A 22,687-nucleotide genomic window follows, 5' to 3' on the forward strand; every position below is an offset into this window, starting at 1 on the left:
TACTAATCTTCATTCACTCAATCTCATACTGAAGTCTTGTAATTTCTAGTCTCATGTGAGTCTTCTTACTCACTGAGCTATTATTATTCTAATCACTTAAGCTCTCTACATTGTCTGATATCTCACTGATATCTTCAACTGAGTCTTTGTATATATTGAACTCATCAGACTGTTTCTCTGCAATAATTTTATCCAGCTCAAATATCTCTGAGACAGTCACTTTTTAATTTATTACAGATATTAATAAGCTCACACTCAATTCTTCTTATACTTCAGATGTTTATGAATTTCTTCTTCTATATATTAATATATAATTCTTCATTAAGTCAGGCTTTTCACCTGATCTCAGGTTCATTATAAGTTCAATTAATTAATAAAAAACATCTAGACATGTGTAATAATATATAAAGATGTAGTTAGCACATTATTACAGTTATTTATTACTTATGAAGAGCTTCATAATCTCTTGAAGAATAATATTATTATGTTGTAATCTAACTACGCGAGTTACACTAAATGAATAGGTTGAGATAGCATGTGACTAGGGTAGGTGTAGTAATCACCAACAGAAACGAGCGTTAGGTGGTTGATTACGTTACCTGCGTATGTGGATACGGCATATCAATAGCTCGGCATTACCGTACACTAACAAGTCTGCCTCTGTGGTGTAGTTGGTTATCACGTGAGTCTCATATTCATGTCCTATTACAATATGATAGGTAGCAAAAACTACTTAGCGATCTCAAGGTCGCCAGTTCGATCCTGGCCGGGGGCATTTCTTTTTTCCGATTGTTTTTGTTTTAATCCAAAATCTCCTTCTATCTTTCAATTCTGCTTCTTTAGATATCGGAATATGTTCTACCCTTCCAGGATCATATTCGTCGGAAATGTGCATGTTTATTTATTTATTGTAGAGAAAAAAATGATTATGAAACCCATCCACTTCTATTTGTAGAGGGGCGCACTCATTGTAGAAGTTAATAAACACTGAGGAGAGATCAAGGAAACGTTTTTGGGATGTCAAAAATACAATGATGACCAAAATGGAAAGAAACGTATAGCTATGAAGAGTTTGTCGTAGGTAGAAAGAAATTTCGATGGAAATCCTCACTTCATCCTGCGTACTGTTTGTAACCGAAGGAGACAAAAGAATCCCATACGAAATGGGCAATGATGAGAGAACAATTAAGAGAATGAATGAAAATAGAATTTGAAAGTTGAAGATGGGGATGAAAGAAATGAGGGTAAGATTTGCAAAATTTCCAGCTCCGATGCAATGACCACACACATATAACAAATGCCTGACACATCCTAATGTATAGAGGTGGAAGCCAAAAGCAAGATACATAAAATATGACATGAGAGCCCAAAAAAATGATAATCGCTCTATGGCCCAAAGTGACATATGAAAACAACAAAGAATGAAACCCCCGTTAAATGAGAGCAATTTAGATAAGACAGAATAGTTATAGAACAAAAGTGGAAATAGAATAAAACAAGCTAGCCGTTCACATTATATTGCCGATGATGGTTGTGGGTGGTCCTCTCGAGGGTGAATAATAGGTGATCGGTCTGAAGGGGATCGATAGTTGTTAGTATCGGCTCCGGATACCGAATTAGATGGCCCGGTGCTTTCACGGGCATGTCCGTAGCTAGAGCCGTATGTACTGAAGGAAGAGTGAACCATGTTGCTGGAAGCCGATTGTTTATGACTTCCCCCAGGTCCGCTCTGCGGGTCGTCTCGTGAGCCCCTCCCAGCGTAGTTACCGTGACTGTTGCCATTACGGTCACCGGAAATTTGTGCACGGCTACTGCTCCGTTCCCGTTTACTCTCTCGATCTGAATTTGACCTTCCTCTTGATGTCGACCTGCCATCTCCCTCGTCGGCGCTCCTCACCAATGAAGTCACGTGCATCTGCCCGCCAGGCCTGCCAGGCTCCAGTAGATCGCCATGTCTTGACTCCTGACTCTGCAGTTGAGATTGATTCTGATGTCGTAAATGCCCACTGCTCCGTCCGTTCCCTCGTGGAGACATCCGGCCCGGTGAAGTATGAGACGTCACTGTGTCGGAACGTGATGGAGGTGGGACAGATTGGTGGACGAATTGCGCCTTTCGTTTCCTCGGGGAACTTTGGAATTCAGACCGAAGCTGGGAATTGGGATTTGATGAGTACGGTGAATTATTCGGACTTTTGCTTGATGGGGTATTTGGTTGTGATTGACCAGGCGGAACCCAATGATGAAAGTAGATGGATGGAGATGACTGAGTTTGCCGTTGCGATTGCGAGTGAGCTCCTGAATCGGATTTGGCTAGCGATGGCGACTGCTGTGGGGGTCCCGAAACCGATGGAGAAGCCGCGGTATAAGAGTTGTTCGGTGGTTGTTGGATATGCATTTCTGACGTATTAATGCGCGACAATGGGGTAGCATTGGAACTTGGTTGGCCCGGGGGTTGATTCGGCGGGCGCAACGATGGCGCACGTGTATACGAAACATGGGATGATGGTGATGGAGGCGCAGATTGCGATGACGGACCTACCCCTGTATGTGGTGGAGGTTGTGAAGCATATGGGTTTGGGGGGATCATACGGGAATCCCAGGGAGTTTCAGGTGCGACATGTTGACTGGCTACTGGCGTTAGAGAAGGGGGTGGCATAATTTGAGGATGTGGCTGCGGAGGATGACGATGAGCACTTGATGAAGGGGTAGGTTGAGGCGTTGGGGTAGCGTGTTGTTGTTGCTGCTGCTGTTGCTGCTGAGGTGGTGAATACTGTTGAGGTTGAGGTTGCGGCATTGCGTGAGAAGGAATAAGCGGGTGAGTGGAAGACCCGTGCATTTGAGACATATGCTGCTGAGTCCATTGGAGATTGCATCCACCGCCCATATTAGCAAATATCAGAGGTACCATATAGGGAGGCACACCGGCCTTGAGGGACTCTCGAAGCATTGACTGCTCAATTTTGCGCTGGTCCAGCCGGTAGCATTCTTGGCGCGTGCGTTCCTCCTCTTGTTTCCGGCGATCCTCCTCTGCTTTTGTTTGCAACCATTGGCGCATTGATTCATCTGTATTCTGCCATTGCGAAGGGGGTGCTGGTAGATGAGACATGGATGTGCCCATAGGAGCCATTGCGGGTAGATCGCGCTCCGAAGGGGCAAGAGTTCCGGACATTGGTGGTAAGTTTCGGTTGGACGAGTCCATAGCCTCGTCTGACAAAGGGGAGCGGATTGATGGCGCAGAAAGACCAGAAACGGGAGGGGGAGAAGTGGTAGAAGACGAGGCACGAGAGATGTAACGAGTGGTCGAGGCCAAGGAGTGATGGTGATGGTGATGGCGCTGATGGGTCTGAGGGGAAGGCGGCGACAAAGCAGCGTACTCATGAGGTAAGATTCCGTTGTGCAGGGGAGGTTTCACGGTGAGCAACATGGATGGATGCTAGCCGCGATCCTGAGATATATAGATAGATGGGCAAATAAATAAACAAAGTATATACGGAGAAAAAAGGCGTTGGTCGCTTGTATATGTTCCCTGGTAAGTGCAGTTGCGATTAGAGGTATCTAGCGCTCTCGTGATTTTGCTGAACGAAAAGCGTTTCAAACGAGCGAAAGTGGAAGTGGTATTTGGGACTTGAAGATAGCTGACCCTATAAGGATTGGCTAAGGTATGGAATCCGACTTCGCAGCCACACAAACATGAGCCATTTGGCCTGAGTACTGGAGAGGTAGTATTATGGTTAGCTGTCGCAATACAGCATTGTTCCTGGAAGTTTGAACAAATTCGGAATATTATGCTAACGGCAAACGTAGCAAAGCCCCGAGGGATAGAAGTGAGGGAACATAAAAATGACCACCTGTAGGTGACTGGGAGTGAGCGGGGGTTGGATGAGGCCCCCGGTTTAACCGAAAGAGGCAAGAAAACGTAGCGAAGCTCGATGCTGGGTCGCGATGGAGAACGATAACGAGCAAGTAGCGGGGAGGGAGAGGGAAATGGAAAAGATGGAAGAGAACGGAAGATTCAGCTGATAACAGCCAGTTTATCTCCCCAATCACTTCTGTTTCGCTCCTGGTTCTCTTCGAAGCGAATGCTGATGCTGATGACGCGGGGAGCTGAAGAGGTCGCCGGGCAAGGCTGAGGAACTACTCCGTACTCAAGTGCCAGATGTTTCCAATCTCGCAATCACTACTGTTCGCGTCATGCCACACAGGTAGTCGACTGCCAGGGGGAAGAGGACAGGAGCTTTGTTGCAGCTCTCCGGGTGTGCTGCCTCCAATAATATCTGGTGTCCGCGCGCAAGGTTGCTCCGTCTCCAACACCGCCCGTTTGGGCCAACGGGGAGATTTTTCCGGGTTGCGCCAGCCCCTTCTTGAAAAGGGCAAGAGCGTAATCTTGGTACAGGGTCTGACGCAGATTAATTACGGCGCCAAAGGGTTGAAAAGAGCAAATCCAGCCGCAAGTGCGGGCCCAGGACCAGCCCTCAGCCATGGATCAGACCCGCCCGTGAACCCAAACAGCAAGCCACCGGTCCGCCACCAGCCACCAGGGCGCGAGAGGCCACCAGAGGCGGACCTCCAGGGCTTGGTGCAGCGCATGCCGCGCTGGGAGAACTCCTGATCAGGTAAGGCGTCAAAGTCTATTCGAGTTGCCAGGGCATGCTTGCCCGGAACAGGACTAGTTTGGTGCGCGCTTGGTTTCGAACACGGTGGGTGTCTCATGCGCTAGGTCGCATTTGGAATATCCGCTTCTGCGAACGGGCTGGTATCGGTCTCATAACTGGTATGGCTACGGCCTGAAGAGGTTTCATCCCTAGTTCTGTCCCGTTTACACATGCCTTGAGGGTTTGACTCGTTGCGACAGACAAACAATCCTCATGAAGCGCGGTTATCAGCTATTGGGCCGGATATAGAGCAGCCGAATCATGTGTAAATTATGGACGACTAACTGATGCTGCGTAGTGCCAAGACATGGCATTGACCTGAGACGAGCAGAGATTGCATCTCTGTTTTGACTCAGTAGTTGTTGGCCGGATGCCCTATATGAGGCCACGTGACCCACACACCTATAGAATGCTGCGTGGTAGATTAGTGTACAATCAACCAACCTTCCACCTCCATCAGGTTATGGGCCCTTGGCCGCTCCCGCGCCATTTCAACTACATGCTTTAAAAAGGGGTTGGTTCTATGAGTCTCCTACAACAGTGGACAAGATAAGGACTTGACAGAATAGCTAGTAAATGACTAGAATTCATGTTCAAAGATTAAACAAAGCTCTTAAAATGTGAGGTATTGTAACATGGCGGAACCGAAGCAGTGGCTAGTCAGCGGTGTCACATAGAGATAGTTGTTTGAGAAGCTGTATGAGTGGGCTTGACTATCTTGCTTGAATAGTGAGTGTGTAGACTACAGGGTTATTACAAGAATATCACAGATATGATACTTAGTATACTAAAAAGATTGTATGAGAAACACAGTAACTCTTATATATATTTCAGTAGAAGAAAAACAAATCATTAACTTCTTTAATGAGAAGTCAGCATCTAGCTATTCTATATAGATAATAAGTGAATACTCTTCTCTTATTTCATAAGTGAGAATAGCTGAAGTAATATCTCAGTAGTGTCTTACTATTAAGAAAGAGTAATCTGCTAATCTTATATAGAAGCAGAGTTCTTATATTTATTAATCAGATCTTTCTATAATATATCTGAATAATGTTATAAAGTAATTGAAAACTACTTTAAATAGAATGAAATTATCTGTATAAAAGTAATAAGCTGTGTGAAACTGTAACAGAGTCTTAATATGACTGAGAATGTAATAATACTCTTCTTTTTAAAAGTATAGTTCTGATACTCTTAAGATTATTAGATTAGAAGTTATCTTTATTATATAGTAATAATTATCAATTAATTAACAGTATATATACTATAATATAAAGAAATAGATAAGTTTCTCTATTAATTATATAAATCTTTCTTTCTTATCTCTATTTAAATTAAACATGTGATAAGTGAGTTTCTTATATATTAATTTAGAATATGAAAAACATAGTTAATAAGTAACTTACAGATCTCTTATTATATTTCATTCTATATATAGAATTCTCTACAAAAGTAGTATATTTCAGAGATAAAGTTAATAGTAGTAGTAGAATTTTTTAAAAAGATCTCTCTCTCTCTATAACACAGTTTTTCTCTTCTTCTCTTATCTTCAATAGTGAGTGTATGAGAGTATTATTCTTGAAAGATAATAAGAGACTTATTTTAATATTTTCTAGTAAGTAATAAATGTCTTTATAATGCAGCTGCAGTCTTCATAACTGTTAAGAAAGCCAGGTTAAAGATGAAGATAATAATGTTAATAAGCTGTAAAAGTACTACTTTTATTATTATATCTTCTTCTTCTTCTGTATCTCTTACAGCTGTGATGATAGTAGTTATATCTTACAGTTTATTATTATTATTATTATTCTTTCATTATACTCATATGCAAGCAGAGCTTATAATGAGTCCTTGCGTGATGTTAAATACAGGTCAAGTGTTGATTATACAGGAGGAAATACAGGTGTTGAGATCACACCAAGATAACAAGAACATAGAAAAATACAAAGAAGTGACAATTAGATACATGTGATAATAACTTCCCAGCCCAGGAACATAGAGCAATTCATTGAAGTGATTTGTACACCTCTGTATTTATTAGAAACCTGAGGTGCTTGAGTTCCGGATTTAATGTATCCCCTGCGGGTTTCGAACCCACGCGCCTTGGTTTCCCATGCCAAGGTGCTACCGGGTGGCCGCATTAACCATTCGGTCACCGGGGCTATATCTTACAGTGAGATATTATCTCTTTTATTAGTTAATTCATCTGTGTCTGATCTATTCTTCACTCTTCTTACTACTGTTATAACACTGCTTCTCTTCTCAGTCAATATAGTAATGTATAACTCTGTGTGATTATTCAGAGAGAATCTCAGAGAGAGCTTGATTCTGAGAATAATAACTTTAAGAAGTTTAATTTATGATTTCTCTTCTATAGCATATCTGAGCTCTGCTTGAAATACTGCTGAATTGAGTTTACAGAGTTCTATAGTTTTCTTATCTTCTCTCTATAAAAAGACTTCAGTGTAGTCTCTGACTAATATTATTATTTATCTATACTATTTATTATTATTATTATTATTATTCTTTCATTATACTCATATATAAGTAAAGCTTATGATGAGTTCTTATGTGATGTTAAATACAGGTCAAGTGTTGATTATACAGAAGGAAATACAGATGTTAAGACTATATCAAGATAACAAGAATATAGAAAAATACAAAGAAGTGATAATTAGATATATATAATAATAACTTCTCAGCCCAGAAATATAGAGTGATTTATTAAAGTGATTTGTACATCTCTGTATTTATTAGAAATCTGAGATGCTTGAGTTCTGGATTTAATGTATTCTCTGCGGGTTTCAAACTCACATGCCTTGGTTTCTCACGCCAAGGCACTACCAGGTGGCTGCATTAACTATTCAGCCACCGGGGCTTATCTATACTATGTTAAGCAGCTGAAGAAAGAGAGAATCTTATATATTTACTTCTTCTCTCACTTCTGTTATTTTTATTACATCTGTAATAATAACTTTTATCTCTCTGTAAGTACTATCTATTCTATAAGAAGACATTGTGTCAGTTCTGATAAGAAGCTCAGATGCTTAAGCAGTACAGAGTGAGAATCTCAGAGCTTTAAGTATTAATGAATTTTATCAAGACTAAAGAGATCTCTCTTACTTATCTGTAAAAGAAGATAAAAGCATTGCTCTGATGACTGAATGATTAATACAGCCACTCAGTAGCACCTTGATATGAGAAACCAAGGTGTGTGAGTTTGAAACCTGCAGAGAATACATTAAATTCAGAACTCAAGCATCTCAGGTTTCTAATAAATACAGAGATGTACAAATCACTTCAATGAATTACTCTATGTTTCTGAGCTGAGAAGTTATTATTATATATATCTAATTATCACTTCTTTGTATTTTTCTATGTTCTTGTTATCTTGACATAGTCTTAACATCTGTATTTCCTCCTGTATAATCAACACTTGACCTGTATTTAACATCACACAAGAACTCATTATAAGCTCCGCTTGTATATGAGTATAATAAAAGAATAATAATAATAGTAATAATAAGATAAAAGCATGAATCTCTGAGATGAAAAAACATCTCAGAATGACTAATCTCAAGAAGAGATTAGCTGATACTATTATTAAAAGTATTATAGAGATAAATTACTGATTGAAGAGAATCTCACTTCAATTGAAGTAAATAACTGAGATGCTTTATAAATTAATAAGTTAATACTTTATATATCTCTTATACTCTTCTGTAGTGCTGCAGTACTAACTTCTCAGCAGATAAAGATATTAATATCAGAGACTTCAACAGTGAAGAATAAGTTTAATAAAGATATGATTATTAATAAGTAAGCTCTGAGATTCTCTTCTTTTACTTTTTCTACAGACTGCAGCTCTATTAGAATAGTAGTAGCTTATAAGTTAATAGTATTAATCTTTTTATTAATTTCAAATATCTCTTTTCTCTAACTGCTTCAGGAATTTTACACTTATATAGTCTTATTAAACTTCTAAAAATTCTTTGAGAGAAAATAGATGAAGAGTGCTACAGAGTTTATAAGACATTAGCTCATCATTATAAGATTATCTTTAAAAAATTCTTTAAGAAAAATAAGAAGTTTTAAACAGTATTTCTTACTCAATATCTCTGATATATAATAAAGTAGTCTCTACTAGTTATCTTATAACTTATAATCTCTTTCTCAGCATTTTTCAAATACTTAAACAGTTCTTATAAATTCTCTGATAATAAATAATCTTCTTATTTAATAAGATATTGAAGCTTGTTATAATGCATTCACTTATTTAATATTTTCTTTATAAGATATTCAGTATCACTCTCAATCTCAATATTATCTGATTAAGACAGCTTCATCTCAGAGTGTTACTTATAGAGCTTTAAATAGAAAATATGAAAAATAGAATGAATTAATTTCAATTCTGAGAGTAATTTTAACTTATATATCTGCTTATTTATTACTCTTATTATCAGGAAAGATTCTAGTCATCACTTACTGAGCTTCTTACACAGTCTCATTGTCTTGATATTCTTTACTGAAAGTAGTACTTAATTCTCTATTAAGAACTTCATTGAAAGATGTTTTTAATTATAGTATTTCATCTACTACTTCTGAGTAGACTGGTCACTGGGACCATGAATTTCATGTTTGATCTCATTTGATCTGGTCTCATACATTTCTTAGCGTGAATCCCGCTGGGACTAGTCATTAAAAAAACATGTAAAGTGACTATATATCAGATCTTAAAATGAAATCATGACTTGAAAAAAATGAGAAAGTGATTTCATTTGATCTCATTTAGTCTCATTCTTAGCATAAAGTTACTATTTTTAGACATTTTAAGGTTTTTTTTAGACTATTTTTAATTTTTTAAAAAGTAATGCTTTTTGATAACACTCAAATGAGATTTAAAGTCATTTAAAGCAATAAAAATAATTTAAATTGAGAAGTGAAAATTATGATCTCATTTGGAAAATGTGACAAGAGTAGACAGTAAGTCTCACTAAGACAGTATGAAACTACTATCTAATGTTAAAACCGTGTAATGGGATCAGTCGAATTGGTAATAAGACTATCAAAAAATCTGGTCCTGGTCTCAGACACGGTCACACAGTCAGTCTACTTCTAAGTATAGTAGATGCTTTTCATCATCTTCTTATGAATTTTATTTAAAAGTTTCAATCTCACTTTTACTTCTGATACTGAGAGATACTCTGTTCTCTGTATCTATTTAATATTCTGACTGTCTATCTCTCTCTTTAAAATATCATTCACAATGTCACTGAGTTATAAAGAATTATATTCATAATAAGTATGGAAAGAAGATACTTTTAAGATTGCATTTGTTATATTATTATATATAAATTCAGTGATTAGAAGATATTTAAGTCAATTATTCTAATAATATAAATAGAATACTTGAAGATACTGTTCTAGTATTTAGTTCTGATATTTAGTCTGATCATCTATTTGTAGATGAAATACAGTGCTGAGAAGATATCTTATTATAAGATAATAGTAAAAAGCTGATCAGTATTTACTAATAAAGAGAGATTCTCAATCTATTATCAATGATTTCAGAGTATTATAATTACAAATGATGATATCTAAAAATAGATCAGTTAATTTAAAGGCTTTAATCTTTTTATAAGTAGAGATATATTTTATCATCTTTATAAAACAGTTGACAATGACTAAAATTAAGTCATATTCTTTGACTCTTATCAACTTCAGCAGATTAACTATGAAATTCATTAATAGATTCTATCATAAGCTCTTTGAAACAGACAGTGATACTAACTTATCACATTACTTATATCACAGAATCTTTATTCTTTGACAGATATTATAAGTATTAATATACTCTTTAATATCTGTCTGAAGCTTGTCTTAAATATATTTATATTTTAAAAGCTTCTCAGTCTTCTCTAATCTGAAGTGTCTTATATAAGAATTATTATAATAAATTCTCAATAACTTCTGATGCATCACTCTGCTATAAGAGATGAAGACTGAATTATTCAGTAGTAGAAGTTCATATTCTTCTAGTTATCAGTGACTTGATTTCTTAGCAGCACTGTTCTACTCAGAATCTGTCTATTTCAAGTTTAAACTGAATTCTTTCTTCTTCAACTTCTGAATTCAAGCTGCAGTAGAGATGTCTCTCTTCTGTAATTTATTAATGAATTTCAAAAGTAGTCAGATTGAAAGATTATAGATTGTTTCATTCTTTATTAATTCAATAATAGTAAGATATAATATAAGAAGCTTATGATCTTCAGTGTCAGTTCTCTGCAGAGACTCAGATTTTCTTTCATCTTCTATACTAAGTCATACAGCTGTCTTATCAGTGTCATTTCTAAGCTTCAGAGAATCTTAACTCTCTATAGTCAGCTTCTTTCATAGTAATGACAGAGATTCTTTTATAGAATTCTTCTTCTTATTAATAATATTATAATCAGATTATTTAAACAGTGTATTGATAGAGTTAAGCTGATCTGAACAGTATCAGATATAGAAATCATACTTTGAAAGCAGCTTCACTCATCTGACTTAATATTCTATCAAGCTCTTTATTGTTAAGAAATAATGCAGATTTATACAATCAGTAAGAACTTACACTGAATACTAACTATTCTGAAGATAATATCATCAGATCTTAAAGACTTCAATAATTGCTAATATCTCTTGATTATAAGTATTATATCTTCTCTGTGTGAGTGATAACTTCTTGAAGAAGAAGATCACTAATCTTCATTTACAGTGTCTGATAGACTTTATGAAAAAGTCTTCTTCTACAGATATTTTATTATCTGTATCTTCAGAGTTTATTATTCTCTGATTCTTTTAACATTGAAAGGTCTTCAGTGTCAACTGTGAAAAGATTTCATAGATTTCATTCTCAGATACATCTAGACTGACCGTGTGACCGTGTCTGGGACCAGGATCAGATTTTTTGATAGTCTCATTACCAATTCGACTGATTCTATTACACGGTTTTAACATTAGATAGTAGTCTCATACTGTCTCAGTGGAACTTACTGTCTACTCTTGTCACATTTTTCAAATGAGATCATGATTTTCACTTCTCAATTTAAATTATTTTTATTGCTTTAAATGACTTTAAATCTCATTTGAGTGTTACCAAAAAGCATTACTTTTTAAAAAATTAAAAATAGTCTAAAAAAACCTTAAAATGTCTAAAAATAGTAACTTTATGCCAAGAATGGGACTAAATGGAACCAAATGGGACCACTTTCTCATTTTTTTCAAGTCATGATTTCATTTTAAGATCTGATATATAGTCACTTTACATGTTTTTTTGATAGCCAGTCCCAGCGGGATTCACGCCAAGAAATGTATGAGATCAGATCAAATGAGACCAAATGTGAAATTCATAGTCTCAGTGACCAGTCTAGATACATCAGTCTTACACTGACTGAGTAAGTTGAGATTAAAGTGATTCAGTATTATGACATCTGTAAAAGCTTGTTTTAATTCTGCAAATGTCTATACAGTGTCTTGAGTGAGAATAAATAATTCTGTTTTTCTGTCTTTCACACTTCTCTTTAACAGATCAGTAAGAGAAACAGTAATTTATAAATATATATAAATGAATTATCTGTAGAAATTTACAAATTCTAGAAATATCTGCATCTTGCAGTATGTTCACAGCACTGATCAGTTCTTAATGACAGAGACCTAACTTCTGTTCATTCAAATACTGTTCATCTCAATAATATAATCTAAGAAATCAATCTTCTGTATGTAGAACAAGTATTTCTGAGTGTTTATATAGAGTTGATACTGTCTCAAGTAACTCAACACTTCTTAAATATGAGTATCATGTTCTTCTTCTGTTTTTGAGAAGATTAAAATGTCATTCAAGTATACTATGCAGGAGATATTGACAAGATCTTACAGTATCTCATTTATATAGATCTGAAAGATGACTGAAGCATTACAAAGATCAAAAGATAAAACAAGATACTCAAAATTGCTATACTTGGTATAAAAAGCTGGTTTTTAAACATCATCTTCATTAACTCTGATTCTATGATAGACATTCTGTATATCAATTTTCAACAACACTTTTACTTCAGATAATTAATCAATCATCTTATTAATTAACAGTAATAAATAGTAATTCTTAACTATCATCTTATTAAGATCTCTATAGTCTACACATAGATGTAGTCTATCATTCTTCTTAAGTACAAAGAGTATGAGTATCTCTGCTGAACTCTTTGATGAGTGTATTCAGTTCTTTAATTACACTTTCTCAAGATATTTATACAGAACATTCAATTCCTTTATAGACAAGTTATAAAGAGGCTTATACAGTACTGTTACATTATCTGTAAGATAAATCTTATATCATATCTTAATATCAGAAAACTTCACTGCTTCTCTTTTTAAAAAGATATTCTTATAATCTGTAAAGAGATATTATGTACATCTATCTTTAATAACAGATATCACTGTCAATCTTACAGTGAGAGTGATAACTTCTTCATCTATTCTTAAGTCTCAGTTACCTGCTACACAGTATATCAACTCTATATTTTTCTCAAGATTCTTTTAATAAAACTCTTCAGATTTCTCTATCACTGTCTTCTTATCAGTGAGATAATACTGTCATATCTGAATAACTCAGTTAATGAGAGAATTGTTTTCTCTCAATTACAGAAGACTTAGAATGACATTCTCATTTATAATGTTAATAATATGAAGAAGCAGACTGCTTTTCTTAAAGATTTCTTCTAAGTCTGTGATCACACACTTCACTTGAATTATGTCAAAATAATGATATTTTATTTCATCAGTAAATTTCATATAATCTGACATATCTATTTTCTTTCAACTCTTTATCAAAGAAAAGAAATAGAATATGAAGTTAATATTTATCTCAGAGTCAAGTAGACATCTTACTAATATCTTCTTATTCAGAGTATTTATTGTGATTATAATATAAACTCAGAGATATAAGAATTATTAATTCTTCATTTTTTTCTCTTCTTTATCTTTTATGAATACATTTATCAGAAGAGAAGTTAACTTTGAGAAGATATCTTCTCAGTTTCTTTTCTTCTTCAACTTCTTATAATCACTAGTATAGTAATTATCAGCTTCACAGTTAAAATAGAGATCTTTATTAAATCTTTTTTAACATTTCTTTACAGTGAGTGAAGAATTAGAATACTTGAAATTCTTCTTTACTTTCTCTACACTGAAGCTATCACAGTGCTATTTAGATCTTATCATTAATTTTTAGAAAAGATCTTATTAATCTTTTTCTTAGAGTATTGATTATTTAAATAGATTTAAAAAGTCAAGTTAACAAGCTTAGTACAATTGATTGATGAACTCTGATACTATAATATCATTATTCATATCTTGTAAGTCAGTCTTATAAGATAAAGCTATATCTTTAATTAATTTAAATCATCAGTCAATTTCTCTCAATATTCTTTAAATCTTATATTGAAATTAAAAGAATTCTTATTATCTTATTAATATAATGAGTTAAACTACTATACTGCTGTAAAGCTGTGATTACAGTAATCTTTAATTTAATTCAGTAAAATGTCTTTGAATTCTTCTTAAGTTATAATAATAGTGATATACTCAAGCTCTCTCTTCTTAATAACTTAAGTAGTTGTAGAGATGTCTTCAAGAAGATTGATAATGTATATTACTTATATCTCATGAGTATTAAACTAGCTCAGATTAAGATGAAATTTTTATTCAAGAGTATAGATAAAGCTGTGAAATTCAGATACTATATTTCTCTTATAATTTAGAGAATCTCTGATCTTAATCTCTCTATCTTTATAATAGATGTAGGTGTGTAGAGGCTGTGATAATGACAGAGTGATTGAAGAGCTCATATCAAAGTATGTAACAGATTCAAAAATCTTAGATTTCTGCTGAGATAGAGATGTACATACTCTAGAGAATGATGTGAAGTTTCTCTCAGAGAATGAAGTCAGATCAGTCTCAGTATAAGTATATAAGATTATATCAGTTCATTAGAGCTTAACTGATTCAAACTTATAATCAGATTAAGTGATTTGAATTGTAATATAACAGAACTGAAGTGATGACTAGTCAGCAGTATTATATAAAAGTAGTTATTTAAGAAGCCATATAAGTGAGCTTGACTATCTTGCTTAAATAGTGAGCTTATAGACTACAGAGTTATTGCAAGAATATCACAGATATAATACTTAGTATACAAAGAAGATTGTACAAGAAACATAGTAACTCTTATATATATTTCAGTAAAAGAAAAATGAATCACTGACTTCTTTAATAAGAAGTCAGTATCTAGCTATTCTATATAGATAATGAGCAGATACTTTTCTCTCATTTCATGAGTAAGAATAGCTAGAGTAATACCTCAGCAGTGTCTCACTATTAAGAAAGAGTAATCTGCTGACCTTGTATAGAAGTAAGGTTCTTATATTCATCAATCAGATCTTTCTATAATATATTTGAATGATGTCATAGAGTGATTGAAAATCAGTTTGAACAGGATGAAATCATCCGCATGAAAGCAATGAGCCGTGTGGAACCGCAACGGGGCCTTGACGCGGCCGGGAGCGTGACAGGTATTGAAAGCTCTCAATAAGAGGCATGAAAAAGCTCTTTGAAAAAGATATAACATATCTCAATCTTCTTCACATATAATCAAATCAGCTTTATTTTACTAAATGCTCAAGATCTATTCTATATGAATATTCAATCAATTCTTTGATAATTGACTAAGACTGCTTATTAAAGTCATGTCAGAATCAAGAGCTAGAGTCAGAAGCTATGTCAATACTAGAGTCAGAAGTAGACTAACTAGTAGATAAATTAACTGTGTAACTGTGTCTGAGATCAGAATCAGAATATTTGATAATCTTATTATTAATTTAATTAATCTCATTACACAGTTTTAAGATTAGATAGTTTTATTATTATTATTCTTCAATTATAGATGTATATAGTCAGAGACTATGACATCTACCTGAGAAATTTTAGTTCTCAGGGTTTTTTCTATATTTATAAAGTCAACTATTATACATTTATCAATTTCAGATATATAAAATCAGAAAATTCCAGCTCAGAATATAAAAACTGTTTATAAATTACAGTATTTTAACATCTTCTGATACTTTGAAATCATTTAATAATATCATGATAAAAGAAAAGAGAATATAGTCTTGAAGATAAACACATTAAATAGATAGATAGAAAAGAATAGAAAAGAAAAAGTAAAGTAAAAAGAGACTATAATAAAATAAATTATTAAAAAATAGTATATAGCTGTTTTAATAGACTATATCTAATCAATTTCCCTCTCTTCATATTCAGATATTTCTGAATTTAGTTATTTTCTTGTAGCTGCTTGAGTTTCTGATAGAAAGTCTATTAAGTATTTAATTCCTGTCTCAGTTGAGAATAAGAATCTTATATTTAATTAATTTAAATCATACTTCTCTTTTAATCTGACTCTGAGACTATTATATAATACACAGTGTATTATAATATACTCAGGATTTTTAGTTATATTACAGAATGAGTATTCTATTGAATTAAATCTATCATCAAATCTTTGTATATAAGATTTGAAATAATTCTATTCTAGTTTTAGCTGAATTATAGATGAGAATATTTTCTTTTTACAATTAATTGAACAAGATTTTGACTTGGATTTTATTTTAAATCTTGAGTAATATATACTCTTCTTTTATTTCTGCTAGCTTTCATTTCACTTATTTAAATAAGATTCTTTTATCTTTCTCTTTATATAAGATCAGAACACTATTTTTTAAATAGATCTACTTAATTCTGAACTCTTTTTTACAGCTGAATTAGTCAATTCATTGTCATAAATATTCATATAAGCAGGAACTCAGTGTAGATAAATTATCAGTTTTGATATTCTTCTCTTTTGAATTTTCAAAACAGAGTTTAAAATCAGTTCAAGATTTATTTAATTATTATAAATCTGACTATTTCTCAGTCTTTTCAAAGCAGCTTGACTATTAGAGAATATTTATATCTCTTTTAAACTATTTTCTCTTTTATAAGATTTTATTTTAATAAGTTTGAAAGCTTTCACTATTATAAATAGTTCAGTATCAAAGACTTCAGATTCACAGTCTAAATTTCAGAAATCTGAGATAAAATTAATATTATCTTCAGTATAATCAATGTCTGTATCTAATCTATTCAAATTCTCATTTTTTTAAGTTATTTAAATAAATCAGAATAGAGTCTTTTATATTAATTATAGAGATTCTCTTTAAATACTGTTCATATTCTCTCTCTTTAGATAGTTCACTTATTTTCAAGTTTATAAGAGATTTAAGCTTTTCTCTTCTGAGAGATATCTTCTCATGATTAACTTTTTCAACATTTAATGAAGAAAATTAATATTTAATCAGTGAGTATAGTCTGTATAGTTGAGAGAGTATTTTCTTTAAAGAATTATTTTTATTTCAATGAAGATATATATTTCCATTCAGTTCATTTTCTGAGTTAATTAATGAAAATGAAGAAGAGACTCTTTCTCTGATTATATAATTTAAGCTCATCTTTATAACTCTCAGAGCATAGTTCATACAGGTCTTATTAACTCTAATAGTAGAAGAGAGAATTGAAGCTTCAATTTTAATTACATAAATAGAAGATAATTTAAATACTTTTAGAATTCTTCTCAAAGCTCTGTTTTACAGACTTTGAAAGAGTTCAGTGAAATTTTCTTAATTATTTTATCAAACTTGAACTTCATAATCAGCTACTAAGATAATGCAGGCTATATATAACTATGTTATAGCCTGAAAGAATAGATCTCTCTCTCTATTTAATAGTCTGATATACAACCGCTCCACCACGAACTCGCTCGATTTTTCGAATAAGAACCCGCCGATAGATCCATCGAAAAGCCCTCGATCATACGAGCATTCTGACCCCATCGCCGACCGCATACCCTGTGTGGTGGTGGAGTTATCCAGCCAAACGTGAACCGGACATTGTTCAAAGCTCCTGTGTGGGATTATCCCCCGTTCTCCCCTACCACACCACAACCCCGGGCCAGAGTGCCATACAAATTGTAAGGTGAAGTGACCTAGCCATATGCACCAATCTTCTCGATTTTGGAAGATCCCCGACCTGTAGTTGTGGAGATATCCGAGGAGCGACCTCCGCGAAAACCCTGTCCATCTTTGATGTTCCAAAACACCAACACCAAGTCTCACCCCCGTACCGCCCTTCCCAATCTGGCCCATCCCCGGCAGAAAAATACAAAAAGATACCTCGGTGATAATATCAAGCACATAATCAACGGACTCTTCTGAAGTGCAATCTCCACGGTCCGTCGCCTGTGTATCTAGACTTCAACACCAAGTCTCACCCTTGTACTACCCCTCTCAATCTGGCCCATCCCCAGCAGAACAATACAAAAAGATACCTCAGTAACAGCATTCAATACATAATCAGTGAACAACAAGTCAACAGCACATCAATAACTATAAAATCAGTATACTTCAAGATCTGACTGAGCCTTTGATTCCTGCACAGTGAGATATATTAAATCTAGTTTTAATATCTCAATATTCAATAGATTCTGCAAGAGATTGAGAACAGCAACACTAGATTTCTATTGAATTTGAGAATTAACTCTATATTGATATAATCATTGACAAAGTCTTCTATTTTGAGATATAAATAACCAGTTTCTCTACATCTCACTGACAATATTTACATTATTATATAGAAACAGACTTATATTCTCTATAATATCAAGACTCTGAAGAGGGAAAGTCTTGATAGAGAGTATACAGTAGTGCATATCTTAGCAGTTTCTATCTCATTCTTCTGCAGCAGTTAATGCAAAAAAAAAAAAGATCTTAGAAATAGTTTTTTACTTCTCTTGAAAAAGTAAGGTGTTTTTCTCTGAATTTTATACAATATTCTTACAAAGAATTAAAAACAGAGTTGTTTTCTGTCATAATTTCATATTCTTTTAAGTAAGAATTACTTTTTCAGTGACTGAAGAGCTTTCATTAATACTTAATTCTCTTTTACACTCTTTATTGACTGATTTGAGTTGCACACTTGTTATGTGAGAAGAATTGAATGATTTAGAATAAAATTGAATAGTTTTAATTAATTTCTCTGCAAAAAATTGACTTATTTTTTGTCAGTTTTTCTCTCAAAAACTGTCATATCATCTGATTTATTATCAATTGATATCATACTTTTCCTCACTGTATTCCAAGAAAGAGTTTGTAAAGATTTTATTGATTTATCTTAAAAATCACTTTTAGTTTATTAGATTCTCTTCAAAAATCTAATCTAGTTACTGAACTAGTGTGAAAAAAAAATCAGATGTTTTATACATAAAAGTCTTTCATTCTTCTTTTGAAACAGTCTGACCAACTTTTCAATTGAAAATAGACTAATAAATCTCTCAACTGAAACAGTCTGATCAACTTTTCATTTGAAAATAGATTAATAAATCTCTCAATTGAAACAGTCTGATCAACTTTTCATTTGAAAATATACTGATAAATCTCTCAATTGAAACAGTCTGATCAACTTTTCATTCAGTGAGTAAAATGAGTTCAAGAGTACACTCAGTTGATGTGAAAAAAGATGTTTTCCCAGATGTCATTCCTGAGATTGAAATTCTAAAGAGAAGAAAGAAGGAAGAAATAGAGAAATAACAAGTTCTCAAAATACAGGAACTGAAAAAAGCAAGCAAAATTCTTGAAAAACAGTGTCTGAGTGAGGAGAATGAAGAAGTTCTGTTAATTCTTCATACTCAGACTAGACAACTACAAGAAGTGATCAAGTTCAACTTGAAATTTCAAACACAATTCAAAAAACATTGAAATCTTCCAGTACAGTCACTGACTCTTTTTCATCTTCTACTTCTTCATCTTCTTCTTCAAATCAGAAGAAAATATATACTCAAGTAGCAGAATCTGCTGTCTTCAAACCTGCTAGTTCAAAATCTGCTCAAAATTCTAAGAAATCTGAGAAGAATATTTCTCAGACCTCTGTTCATAGAAAGAAAAAAAAAGAAATGTAAAAAGAGAAGAACTTTCAAATCTTCAGAAATAGAAGACTTATTCTCAAAGTCTCAAACCAGGAGAGCTTGCAAAAAAACAAGCTAAACTCAAATCTCATTTTCAGAATTAGAAATGAAATTAATCAGCAGTTCTTTTCTCAGTTAATGACTGATATTGAAGTTCAAAAATCAGTCATAGCTTCAATTGAGCCATCTTTCTTTAAAAACTCTATTATTTTGACTACAATGCCTGAATTCAGTGCAGAATTCCTCATTCAGAATGAGAATCTCTGAAAATCAGCAATAGAATCTCTACTGAATACAACAATTCTATCTGAAAGAGATGAAAAGTGAGACAAATTCATTCTTCATGATATTTCAGTTGAAATTTTTGACTGTGAGAAAGAAATGCTGCTTCTCAAAAATGAATTAGAAGAATACAATTCTATTCAACTGAGAAAAGAGCCTGTATGACTTAATTCAATTAAGTTCAGACAGAGCAGAAGAAATGCCTCTGTTCTAGTATATATAAAGATACTTGAATAATCAAGAATCTCTGAAGTAAGAGTAGCAGGTTTGAAAATAAGAGTTCATGAATACAAAGATTCAAGAATGAATCTCAAAGCTCAAACACAGTGTTCAAACTGTCAAAGATATGAACACTTTGCAATCTCTTGTTTCAGAGACTCAAAATGCACATTCTGTGCTCAAGATCATAAAACTAGTGAGCATAAATATGAAACATGCTTAAAAAGAGATGAAATATATCAACATACTCTGCTTAAGTGCTTCAATTGCAAAGAAAAACATGCATCTAGCTCAAAAGAATGTGTATTTGCTTCAAGAACTCAGAAGAACTGGAGAAAAGATGAAGCTCAAAGTGAATCTAAAACTGAAGAGAAAAGTCAAGCTAGTAAATCCATAACTGCAAGCTTAAAAAGAAGAAACTCTCAACTATCTAGGTCTTCAAACTTCAATTCTCCAGCTAAATGTAAACAGAATTTGAATTCTTAAACACCTGTTAAGATTAGAGAATTGAGAAATGACTCTGATAATAAACTAGATAGAATGCAAGCAGTTGAGATTCCTGCTTTTCAAAATAGTTATAATCTACTATCTAGTGATAGTGATTAGATTCTACTATATCTTCACTCTCTTTTAGTATGAATATACAACAAAAACAACAAAAAAAGTTTAAAAACTCTTCAAAAATCACATTTATTCAAAATAATGTGAATAGAAACTCAAATTGCATTTATTCTTGTCTTCAGATTGCATTTGAATAAAAAGTTGATTTTATACTTCTTCAAGAACCAAATTTTGATACTGAGCAAAAGTACATTATTTCTCATCCAAGCTATTACTGCTTTCTTCCTGAAAAATCTGAGATAAAATCAAGAGTAGCAATCTATGGGAGAAAAAGATCAAGATATCAATTTAATCTGAGATTTGATATCATATCTGACTCTGACATTCTAGTGAGTGACATTATAGATAAAGATAATGAGTTTGATACTATTCAACTTATAAATATCTATAATGAAAAATCATTGAAAGAAAACAACAATACCTGGACAATTGATAGAGGATTTTTGAATATAACTCTCTTAAAAAACTCTATAATTGCAGAAGACTTCAATGCACATCATCCCTGATGGAACTCAGAGTGCACAAGAGCAGTAAAAGCAGATAAAGTGATTAAATGAACTTTTGAGCATTCAATAGATTTAGTTAACAAGTCTGATTAACAAACATTCTTTAGAAAAGGCATGAAACAGAAATCTATTATAGATCTAACTTTCATGTCACAAAATCTAATTGAAAAAAGACTTATAAACTGATTTATTGATTCAAATGAAACCTCAGAATTGAGTCATGAGATCATTCAATTTGATATTGAACTGAGTGAAAAACAAAGAAGTGAAAATCCTCTTCTCTCTAATCAGTATAACTTTGAAAAAGCTGATTGAAAAGCAGTTGAAGAAAGAGTAAAACAGCTGAAATCTGAAAGACAGAATGCACTCTATTGAAATCAAAGTCAAGATATATCAAATGAAATGCTTGAGAATAGAGCAAAGCTGATTACATCTATTCTTCTAACAAGTATTAGAGAAATTATTCCAAAGAAAAAGTCTTCTGAGTATTTCAAACCTTGATGAAATGAGAATATCACTTCTAAAAGAAAGCAATTAGCCACTGCTAAGAGAGATTGAAAGAATCACTTAATATCTGATGAAGAGTTCAAAGCTATTTAAAATGAATATTTTTCAGATATTAAAAAAGCCAAAACAGATTGCTGGAACAAATTTCTTGAAGAAGCATAAGAAAAAGAAGTTTTCAAAGCCTTCAACTATACTAAAACAAGAAGTGTAGCAAAGCTTTCAATCTTAGAATATGAATTTCAGAATGAATTATATACAGCAAATTCTTTTGAGGAAAAATGTCAAGCTTTTATAAGAATTCTCTTTCAAAACTCATCATCACATTTAGAAGAGAAAAATATGTCATTTCATGAATATATTGATGAAAATAACTGGGAATGACCTGAGCTTACATATGATGAACTAAAGTCAGCAATATTCTCAAGTTCAATTAAAACTGCTGCAGGGCCTGATTCAATTAATCACTCAATTATTCAAAACATATATTTCTACTTGAAGAATGAATATTTTGAGCTCTTTTTCAATCTCTTAAAAAATGATTATCATTCTGAATGCTGAAGAGAAGCTACTGAAGTAATCCTTGCAAAACCTAATAGAAAGACTTCAATTCCTAAGTCATATAGAGTAATATCTCTGCTGAACTGTTTGAAAAAAATTCTAGAAAAGATAATAGCTACTAGATTATCTTTTATAAGCTCTATTAGTGATTCTCTTCTATTTAATGAATAAATGAGAGATAGAAAACAATGTTCTGCAATTGATACTGTTCTCTCAGTTATTCATGATGTTCAAGTAGCAAAGTATGAAGGCCT

The 22,687-nt window shown here is 33.1% G+C and overlaps 3 protein-coding genes and 1 non-coding gene across 5 annotated transcripts; 2 read left to right on the forward strand and 2 right to left on the reverse strand.

The window, feature by feature from the left end:
- The first annotated feature begins 656 nt into the window (after positions 1-656).
- Positions 657-775, forward strand: BDBG_16707. The gene has a single exon. It is a non-coding gene; the product is annotated as a tRNA-Met (tRNA).
- On the reverse strand, positions 727-4,862 carry BDBG_02970. Of its 2 annotated transcripts, XM_031721038.1 has the most exons (2): positions 3,849-4,862; positions 727-3,711 (listed from the first exon to the last, which is right to left on the reverse strand). In XM_031721038.1, the coding sequence occupies exon 2, from the start codon at positions 3,422-3,424 to the stop codon at positions 1,514-1,516; it is 1,911 nt and encodes a 636-aa protein (XP_031577428.1). In that variant the 5' UTR covers positions 3,425-3,711; positions 3,849-4,862; the 3' UTR covers positions 727-1,513. The 2 variants fall into 2 exon arrangements, with proteins under 2 accessions (XP_031577428.1, XP_002626793.2); XM_002626747.2 differs by having other exon boundaries at positions 727-4,862.
- On the forward strand, positions 3,841-4,609 carry BDBG_02971 (uncharacterized protein; the record flags this gene model as incomplete). Its single annotated transcript, XM_002626748.2, has 2 exons — positions 3,841-3,850; positions 4,203-4,609. The coding sequence occupies 2 exons, from the start codon at positions 3,841-3,843 to the stop codon at positions 4,607-4,609; spliced, it is 417 nt and encodes a 138-aa protein (XP_002626794.2).
- Positions 4,863-17,464: 12,602 nt separating the features above from the next.
- Positions 17,465-17,932, reverse strand: BDBG_16708 (uncharacterized protein; the record flags this gene model as incomplete). Its single annotated transcript, XM_031724599.1, has 1 exon — positions 17,465-17,932. Exon 1 carries the CDS (start codon positions 17,924-17,926, stop codon positions 17,465-17,467), a length of 462 nt encoding a protein of 153 aa, XP_031577429.1. The 5' UTR covers positions 17,927-17,932.
- Positions 17,933-22,687: the final 4,755 nt, after the last annotated feature.

The sequence above is a fragment of the Blastomyces gilchristii genome, assembly GCF_000003855.2.
Source record: "Blastomyces gilchristii SLH14081 genomic scaffold supercont1.4, whole genome shotgun sequence".
Taxonomy (NCBI): Eukaryota; Fungi; Ascomycota; class Eurotiomycetes; order Onygenales; family Ajellomycetaceae; genus Blastomyces; species Blastomyces gilchristii.

What these genes read in the sequence shown, in the direction of transcription:
- BDBG_02970 (XM_031721038.1), bottom strand. Translation starts at nt 3,424, where the DNA reads ATGTTGCTCACCGTGAAACCTCCCCTGCACAACGGAATCTTACCTCAT.